The following is a 10,493-nucleotide window of genomic DNA, read 5'->3' on the forward strand; positions in this document are numbered from 1 at the left end:
ACCCGTATACTAAACAGGTTAATCATAACAAAATGTTAAACACAAAGGTTTAAACTGTAAATTTATTTGAAATTAAAATTGAAATTTAAAATTTAAAATTTGAAATTAATATCATTATTATGGTAAGTTTAATTTATAGAAACTAATTAATAATATATTAGAAACGGAAAATGAAATAAATGACAAGTGGAAAATAAATATATCTCTAAATTATGACAAAATGACATGTGGCAAATTGCATGAGAGAAGAACATGTGGCAAAATCATTCTTATTTATTAGGATAAATTAATTTTTGTGTCAGAATTTAACGATATTTGTATGATTGATCACAAAAACACCAAAAAAACAAAACTAAACGTTTAAGGTGTCAAAATGACATATTATATATATATATATATATATATATATATATATATATATATAGAGAGAGAGAGAGAGAGAGAGAGAGAGAGAGAGAGAGAGAGAGAGAAATGCCAAATTTTGATCTTTAGTACATCTTACCCAACTTATTGGACTATTAAATATGACTAAGACATAACTTTATCAAACAAATTGTTCTTTTAACTTAAAAAAAAATAATAAATGCACTATAATTTGCAACATCATCTTCAAGGAAAAAGGACAATAAACAAAGCATTTACAAGGCAAGAATCAAAAAGTAGCAAAGTAAATGCAAACAACTAAAATGTATTTCCATTCCAAGCAACAACACCTTTGTGTGGTATAAACAATAAGATTTCATTATTCAAAAGTAAACAAAAAAAAAGTCTGAAAATTCGTCAAGTTCCTCAATACTTACCTGAAAACCTTTGGTGTAAGTAAAACTGGCTATTTAGATATATATATATATATTTTTTTTTTTTCAGAAATGGATGATGATAAATTTGTTACTAATTAAAAAGATGCCAATGATGATCTGGGTGTATTGTTTCCTTAATTTTTTCAAGCTTCTTTAAAATTTCCAAAAAAGAAGGTCTCTTGTTCATATCTGCTGCCCAACAATTCTCGATCAACCTACCGAATATCATCATACCAAATTACAATTAAATTCTGTTTAAATTTATTTACCCTAATATTATATTATTATAAATTAATTATAACTGACTTACTCTTTCAATTCAGGGGTGTAACCTTTTGCTCTAAATGCAGGTCTGTTTCCTTCTGCTACATATTTTGCTGCTTCATAAGCTTCAAAATTTGATAATGGTGGCTCACCCTCAATCATCTATAAAAAAAAACCCAAAACATCGTTGTCAAAAAATCTACTATTTGCAATTCTGGTCCCCGAGTATAGCTCTTTTTTCAAGTTTGGTCCCAAAAAGTTTTCTTTTCCAAATTTGGTCCCTTATCTGAGGTTTTTGTAACATTTTTGGTCCGTGAAGTAAAAAAGACTACTTTTGGGACCAAAACTGCAAAAAAAGCTAAACTGAGGGACCAAAACTGTACTTTTTATCTAATAAAAAATAAATTACCTCAAATAATATCATCGCAAAAGAGAAGACATCGACTTTTTTGTCATATTTTCTGTGCTTAAAGACTTCAGGAGCCATGTAACGATCTATATTTTATACAATGAAAAAAAAACGATTAATGAAAATTCCAATAAATATTATAAGGGAAAAGTAAAACTGTAGGATATAAATAAATAAATATGATGCATACAGCTTCCAGTTTCTCCAGTCATTTTATAAATATCATGAGAATTTTGAACCCTGATGAGTTTGCTAAGTCCAAAGTCTCCAACTTTTAGATGATCTGCATTGGTGTTCACTAAAAGAACATTCCTGAATCAAAAACAAGAAAACCCATATCATTATTTTAAGTACAAAAATAATAAAAATGAATATGTTTTAAAGAAACTTATGTCATTAAATAAAGATTTTTTCTTTGACTTGCAAAAGGACACAAATATCAAAAGATCAAACAGATAATATTTTATGGTTATTTATTTAAATACTAATGTCAACCATTGTTAAAAAAATGTGATGTATGTTTAAAAAGATGACACATTATATGAGAGGACTTTTCATAACATTTAGTTATTAAAAAGGTTGACCATTAGAGAAAGTTTTTTTTACAGTAGCTTTTTGTTACAAAAAGTTAGTTGAAAGCTGATTTGGCAAAAGTAATAAGGTAAACAAACCTTGGTTTTAGATCCCTATGAACAATGACATTAGGCTCATTATGAAGATAAGCCATTCCTCTGTAGACATAAAAAGTTAACAAACTCAAACTTAGTACTTTACTCTTTTTACCAATATAGGCAATATACTTACATTTATTTACCATAATAGCCATGTAATTTTATTTATTAATAATAATAGCAATATGTATCAAATAAAGTACAATGCCCATAAATATGTTGCTATTTATAGCTAAAAGAAAAGTACATTGCTCATATTGATAGTGAGAATAAGAAAGTGTTGATATTTCCTGTAATTTGTGTGTCATAAATAAAGAAAAAGGTACCTTGCAATGTCTAAAGCAAAGTTTATAGCTGTTGTTGGACTTAGTGCACCCTTCTCCTTTAAGCACTGGTGAAGATCACCCTGCATCCATATATCAATTTTCAGACCTTGAAACCTTATAAAATGTTTTTTATTTTTTACTTTTTATTTTTTTATGTGATGTTAGTCTTAATATATTTATATACCCCTCGTAGATACTCGGTTATCAGCATTAATGGCTTCTTTGCAGTAACAGCTCCAAGAAATTGCACTATATTAGGGTGGCGAAGTTTGACCAGCAAATTGACCTCATGCCTGAAGTCCTGACTGGATTCACAAGATAATAAAATATTATCTTTTTCTATTCTAAGAGTAAAATTTTATCCTTACTTATAAACATAAGGAGACTCACATCACCAATTTGTCATCTGAGAGACTTGGAAGTATACGTTTTACAGCTACTGGTGTTCCACGCCAACTTGCTCTCACAATTTCACCAAAGGAACCCTAATTTGATGAACTAGTTATTATCACTAAAGTCAATCATTAAGATGATAAAAGATATTTAAAGATTAAAGAAAAAGATAGCAGACCTTTCCTATCATGTGTGAGTTTGTGAAGTCCAGCTCAACAGGATCAATTTCCCAGTCACACTTATTTGGGAGAGGTGGTGGGACAGGTCTTGGTTCAAAATGGCTTCCATTTTGGCCCTGTATAAAAGATGTCAAATTCTTTAGCCCTATAAAAGCATATAAAGATCACCTTAACATGTGCAAGATAACATGTTAAGTTTTTGGTAAGTACATTCTTTACTGAAAATGTAAAGGTGTGCAACATGACATGCATCATAAAGTATAATCAAAATAGAGTGATGAGTGTTGAACTTACATATGATAGGCCACCATAAGACTTTAGTAACTCAATCATGTTATGTTTTCTAGCTCCTTCTGCATCAGCTAGAGGCTGTCATGAGTTTGAATCAAGTAATGTAAGTTGGTCAAATGTATTGAAAGCTTAGAATAAGTCAAGATTAACTCAGTAATCAATTGTCTGAAACTATTAGAAAGATCGAAAAGAAGCTGAATGTATTGCATATTTACGAGTAGGCATAACTCTCCTAATCTTGGTTTGTTTGTAACACATGTACACTCATATACATATTGGCTTAGCTATGTGTGTTCCTGATATAAGCTATCTCCTAATGTGCAAAAGCTAAGAGTACCTGCAAGGCTGCAAACAACACCTTGATCACTCATTGTGCCTTACTTCCTTTATCCAAAGATTATAGACACAGATTCGAAAGCTTATTTTTCCCCAGTGATGAACGAAAACCTTACTTGTTCTGTTGTTCAACGAACTTTCAATTACACTTCTAAAATATAAGCATAAAGAATTGTAGGAACTGAAACAAGTCAAGTGAACCCTGACAATTCGTTTCTTAGATTTCACCGATCTCAATTGAATTGCAACAATTCCTCAATTACAAGCATCTTAAACTACAATTGAGTAGAAAAAATAGTATTCAATTTGTTTGCAGTGTGTACATTCTTACCGTGTTTTTCCAGCGATCTTGCGCGTTAACGTCGGCACCGTACTCAATCAAGCATTTAGCAACTTCGATCCATCCATGAAGCGAAGCAACATGAAGCGGAGTTCGATTATCATAATCCCTGGCTTGAACCAAAGACTGATCTTCCTCCAATAGCTTTCTCACGGCAGCTGGATCGTTCTGGTGAGCGTGCCACAGTATCAACGACGTTCGGCTCACTTTGGCCTTATCCCTCTTCTTCCCCACCGCCGGCGCCGGCACTGGCGCATCTCCGGCTGAATGTCCAGAGCTTCCTTCGCTCCCACTCATTCAATTTCTCAGATCGGAAATGGAAAATTGAGGTTCCCTTAAATATTTGATTCGCTGCTTTTTTGGGTTCAATGATGCATCAACCAATTTATAAGAATTTAAATATTATACAAAAACTTAAAAAGTAACCGAATTTCGTTTCCCACTGTTGAGTGACCCAACACTATTTCTTGTTATATACAGCATGACAACACCCATTAAATTCTGTATATAATTTTTTTTTTATATGAAAAAATATTTTTTTCATAATTGCTAGTATTAAATTAGATCTAGTTAAGTGAATGTTTAATTGAATCAGATATAATCGAATAAATCAAAATCTATCTAAGTCGGACCAAATTTTACCAAAACAATCTCTTAAAAAGGTAAAATGTTTGTAAAAATCATTTGTGTTTATGTATTATTATATAAAAATATTTATTATATCATATGTTTTTTTGATAGTAAAATAACTAAAAATACAGTATATTTCTATTTTTATGTATATACCAAGTTACGATATTTCTCTTAGATACGAGTATTATTTTGGGATTATCCATAATTCCAAGGGTTTCAAAAGTTTTGATGCGTCATTATTTGGATATATCCCAACTCAAATAACTAGATGAAAATAACTGTACTTATTCATTATTTTTCAATAAAAGATTGCAACTTTATCCAAAAACAGTTGTATATTATGTAACAAGTGGCTCATGGTTCAATCATAACGTTTTATTTGTTTCCTAATATTAAATTAAAAGGATGATTTATTCCAAAGTTTGTTTGGTTCCATTAATCCAATTATATTGACTTTATCTTCTTTGACTTTCTGTAAAGATATAGGCTGGTGTTAATAATTTTAATATTAGAAAAAGATTATATTTGTTTTTTTTTATGGAAGGTCGACATGGGAAGTAGCGAACCATTGAGAATTTGAGGCTTTCTTTTTTCTTTGTAATCCGTAAGGAAATAAATAATGAAAGAAAATTCAAGTGGCCATAGAATAGTTTGGGAAAAATATTATTATTATTATATAGTATCGATATACAATATACAGATTACTAAAATTAGCTACAACTTACAACACAAATTGTTGTGTCATTATGTGGGTGTGCTACCACCCAGAGATGCATATCCAAACCGGTTTCTAAAAATAATCGAAAGTTAAAAAAAAAAGTTTGATGGAAAACCGGATATGTGCAAAGGAACGGATCTAACCAAATCGTCGGTTTAGGACCGGATCCAATTTGAGAAATTTGGTTTAACCGGTATATCCATGTTATAGGTAGGATTAAAAATGATTTTTTATTTAATATTCCAAACGGCTATACCACCATTTAAAGCTGTTTTTTTTTTTTTTTTTTTTTTTTTTTGGCTAGAATGACCACATGAATGCATCACCATGCTAGGTTTAGTAAAAACTAGGAGAATGCCCGCGTGTTGCGCAGAAACATCTATATAATTGAATTCTTTACAAACATATGATGTATATACTAAATTGATATAATATATTGATTATTTTGAATTATATGATAATATATACATTTATTATAACCTCATAATCTCGATCGTTTGAATGACTTCTACCCGTGAGTTACACATAAATAAAAGTAAATATAATATATGATTTGATGTTATATATAGTTGTTTTTAATGTTAATTAATTTTTTAAAATTTATTTGCTTAATGTTTTAATTTCTATCATTATAATTATTTAAAACATCAAACATTGTTTTTTTTATTTTAAAGCTAACAATATAATCATTTATATAGATTTGTTTTTAACTATTGTTATTGTAAGTTATTTTAAGCTATTTATTTGGAAACTTTTAACGATTATAAAAATATATTTAAGAAATATTTTAGTTAAATTGAAATTACAATTTAGTTTTTGCTTTTATCACTACAATTTATCACTTTTAACTATTTACAAAATATTCTTTAGTTTTATAAATGGAACTGAAATTTATATTTTAGTTGACATTGTAATGCGCAGAAACACCTATATAGTTGAAGTCTTTATAAATATATATATATATATATATATATATATATTTATAAAGACTTCAACTATATAGGTGTTTCTGCGCATTACAATGTCAACTAAAATATAAATTTCAGTTCCATTTATAAAACTAAAATATAATATATATATATATATATATATATATATATATATATATATATATATATATATATATATATATATATATATTTAAATATAACACTAACGTTGTTGTTAAATTTGATATAATAATTCGTATATTAATTTGATATAATATATTGATTATTTTGAATTATATGATAATATATAAATCTATTATAACGTGATAATCTCAATCATTTGAATGACTTCTACTCGCGAGTTACACGTCAATAAAATTAAATATTATATATGGTTTAATATTATTTATAGTTTTTATTTTTAACTAATTTTTTTTTAATTTTATTTGCTTAATGTTTTAATTTCTATCATTATAATTATTTAAAACATCAAACATTATTTTTTGATTTTAAAGGTAACATTATAATCATTTATATAGAGTTATTTTTAACTATTGTTATTATAAGTTATTTTAAGCTACTTATTTGAAAATTTTTAACGATTATATAAATATATTTAGGAAATATTTTAGTTAAACTGATATTACAATTTAGTTTTTGCATTTATCACTATAATTTATCACTTTTAACTATTTACAAAATATTATTTGTTTTTCTGAAATTTATATTTGAGTTGACACCGTAATGTTATATTTAAATTAACAATTTAAGTATTTTGTCAAAACTGTTCAAAAATTGTAGCTTTAAACTGATAATGGTTTACATGCAACAAAATTTTAAATATAATAAATTAAGTATAATATGTTAAAATTTAAAGACATAACTTTATAAATAGAAGTAAAGATATTATTTTAAAATTGAAATTTAGTCTATTTATGATTACACTTTAGGTTTGATATTTATTTAACCTTATTAACCAACTTACAATTATTATTAGAAAGACACTATAATTTATCACTTTTAACTATTTTATAAAATAATCTTTGGGTTGTTTAAGTTCAATAAAATTTATATTTAAGTTGAGCCTATAATGTTATATTTTAAGTAATAATTTAATTATTTTATACAAATTATTCAAAAATTATACCTTTAAAATGATAATGGTTTACATCCAACAATATATTAAAACTAATAAATTAAGTATAATATGTTAAAAGTTAAAAAACATAATTTTATAAGTAGAACTAAAGATATTATTTTAATATTGAAATTTAGTTTATATATAAATATGTGGCATCCCCATTTTCACGGCCAGAAAAGACCGATTTGCTTATGCTTTGTTTTATAAAATCAGAGTAATCTTTTAAAGAAAACAGTTGCGGAATTTGTTCCCAAAACAAAATATGATAAAAATTATCAAAGCATTTCCTTAAAGAAATATATTTTTATTATATAACAAAATCTCAGGATGTCATGTTCAATACAGACCAAAAGCATAAACAGAACAAAATAGACCTTACAACAGTTATTCATAACTACTGGCCTATAATCCAAAATCTCTCATCAAGTTTACCAACTTATACTCTTGTGCCATTACCTGTAATGCAAAGAAAACTGAGTGGGTCAGGCTTGCGAGCCTGGTGAGCATACAGGGTTTTCAACCCACAATAATATAATTATTATATTTAATTATCAAACAATTAATCCAATTACCCACCCCCATTATCTCCATTTATTTAGTAAAGATTTACCCTAAGAACCGAATACCCTTCTCCCATTCATTCCTAATTGCACTAAGGAATTGGCACATAGTCTAGTGCTGCCATGGTTCTTAGATTACCTTTGGTGAACACGCAGTTTAAAATAATTAATAAACACCTAGTTCAAGAACACCCATTGAACACACTCCATTCAATAATACCTAATGAACACCTAGTTCAAATATCCCTGGTGAACTCAATCACCTAAGGAACACAAAGTATGAAAGCTCTTAGTTCAAACCACGTGATTGTAATGTATATCTCGATCCTACAAAACCACTAATATTATTAACACATATAAATCATATTTCTAAAGCAATCTATCCCATCCCATCGATCCCCACATACTGAACCTATACAATGATCTTACGAGATCTAGCCTAAGGAAATCGATATGAACAACAACTGACGAAGCTGCTTCGGAAATTCCCTAGCAGCAAACGAGGATCAATAAAGACATCAAATGAGGGGAATAGAATGAGTTTCACCGCGAACATTCGTTCGTAAAAGAAAGAACCACAAGACATTTTAAGTCAGGGGTAGTTATCTAGATAACAATGCCTAGGCGTGGTCTGACTATCATGAGGTATTATACCCCCAGACTTTACCTATCCCAACATCGCACTTTGCCTAGCAGTGGCCTGAATACATGAGGTATTTCACCCCCAGACGCACCCTATCCAACAATATAACACCAGACATACCTATCAGTGGTCTATAACCGACACGCTTTATTAGGCAGTCTACGAAGTTCCCTTAATTACTTCGTGAAAGAAAACGCTGACATATGAAGCTCGGTCGATCACTTCATAAAAGAAACGCTGACTCCAAAGCTCTCTCAAAATAAAAGTATGGGGAAATACTACTAGAGTACTCCCGTACGCTCCCGTAACCGACACACAAAATCGCCAAAAAGACTTTGTACATGATAGTACTTCTGGCACATTATAGTACTTTGGTATGCGAAAGAATCGTACCCGAGAACATAATAGTACCCTGGCACAAGCAGCACCCAAGACATAGAGCTTTGAAAAAGACTTCGTACATAAAATGTACTTCTGTACGTAGGACGTACTCCACCAATCATCAATCTCGCAACGCACGTACTCTTAATAAGAGACTACCCAATGTCCAAACTTAATTGAACTAAACATCCCATTTAAGTCTTAACCCATCACTAGGCAAACCTACAATACTTATAATCAATTCCCGATACTATCTCCGTTTAGGAAAAAGACTAACTAGTGTATACTTAACACAAGGTTTTAAGTAATAATATCATATATATATATATATATATATATATATATATATATATATATATATATATACATCTTAACACATATTGAACCATATATGATTCGTACGTTGTATATCATCAAATATATCTAACACGTATTTCAGAAAATAACAAACACTTCACATACATATGTATATTTCATACTTTAATCAATTCTTGTGTTAAAATCACGTTCCTAAAAGGGACTATACACATGATACCTTATCGAATGAACACGTAATTCAAAAATAAATAATTCGTACTCCCGGATCTAAAATTAACTTCTTGATCTGATCCCTACTCTCGGATCTAAAACTAATCTCTTGATCTGATCCATACTCTCGGATCTAAAACTAACCTTTTGATCTGATCCATACATCCAGATCTAAAACAAGTTTATCTCTTTATTCTTTTATCTCATGGCCCAACCCATATTTTATCACTTACCAACAACCTCATCTACTCATGTTCTACCCAACATATTTTTAGACACAAAATACATATATAGTTTAACTCATTAAAACTTATATAATTCATCCACTCCACAACCATCTCAAATAAACAACGATATATTATACACATAGCACGTATTTCATAGAAAATACTTAATATTTATGTGTTTAGAAGAAAGTAACTACACACTCACTTGATTAGAAGATGATCGGACAACACTACGGCTTGTAGAAGTAGTAATCTTCGGCAGATCTGGAAGATCTTCACAAAAACCAGACTCCTCGTGGGCAGAGCTTCGGCTCGGGAATTTCACTTCTCGGGATCTTCGGGGCCTCGGGACTTGCTTCGCGGCTCGGGAATGATACAGGAGCTTCGGGATAATTCTTGCACGAAAAACGATGCAAAAACCCGAGAAAAAGGGAAGAAATGAGCAAACTATTCGGCTGCCCTCGACACCTTTTTATAGGGGTTGGAAGGTCGAATTACGTTGGGCGTAACTTGAGATTACGCTGGGCGTAACGACGATAAGGTCGCTGACTCCCCCCATGGATAATATCGGCCAATATATATTTAAATTAAATATCGAAAATATTTAATAAACTTCAAAAATTCATATCTTCCTCATACGAACTCCGTTTTCAACGTTCTTTATATCCCCGCGTAGGTGAGACTACGCTCTACAACTTTCGTTTAGACTCTGTCGGCTAATTTT

The 10,493-nt window shown here is 29.7% G+C and overlaps 1 protein-coding gene across 2 annotated transcripts; it reads right to left on the reverse strand.

Moving 5' to 3' along the window:
- Window positions 1–672: 672 nt before the first annotated feature.
- On the reverse strand, window positions 673–4,434 carry LOC111906297 (integrin-linked protein kinase 1). 2 transcript variants are annotated; one of them, XM_052766302.1, is made up of 12 exons: window positions 4,001–4,140; window positions 3,671–3,790; window positions 3,337–3,411; window positions 3,042–3,158; window positions 2,861–2,955; window positions 2,655–2,775; window positions 2,471–2,550; window positions 2,145–2,204; window positions 1,664–1,785; window positions 1,474–1,559; window positions 1,111–1,226; window positions 673–1,015 (listed from the first exon to the last, which is right to left on the reverse strand). In XM_052766302.1, the coding sequence occupies exons 3-12, from the start codon at window positions 3,373–3,375 to the stop codon at window positions 892–894; spliced, it is 960 nt and encodes a 319-aa protein (XP_052622262.1). In that variant the 5' UTR covers window positions 3,376–3,411; window positions 3,671–3,790; window positions 4,001–4,140; the 3' UTR covers window positions 673–891. The 2 variants fall into 2 exon arrangements, with proteins under 2 accessions (XP_052622262.1, XP_023757821.1); XM_023902053.3 differs by lacking the exon at window positions 3,671–3,790 and having other exon boundaries at window positions 4,001–4,434.
- Between the last annotated feature and the right edge of the window lie 6,059 nt (window positions 4,435–10,493).

Source organism: Lactuca sativa, chromosome 8 (genome assembly GCF_002870075.4).
Source record: "Lactuca sativa cultivar Salinas chromosome 8, Lsat_Salinas_v11, whole genome shotgun sequence".
Lineage (NCBI taxonomy): Eukaryota > Viridiplantae > Streptophyta > Magnoliopsida > Asterales > Asteraceae > Lactuca > Lactuca sativa.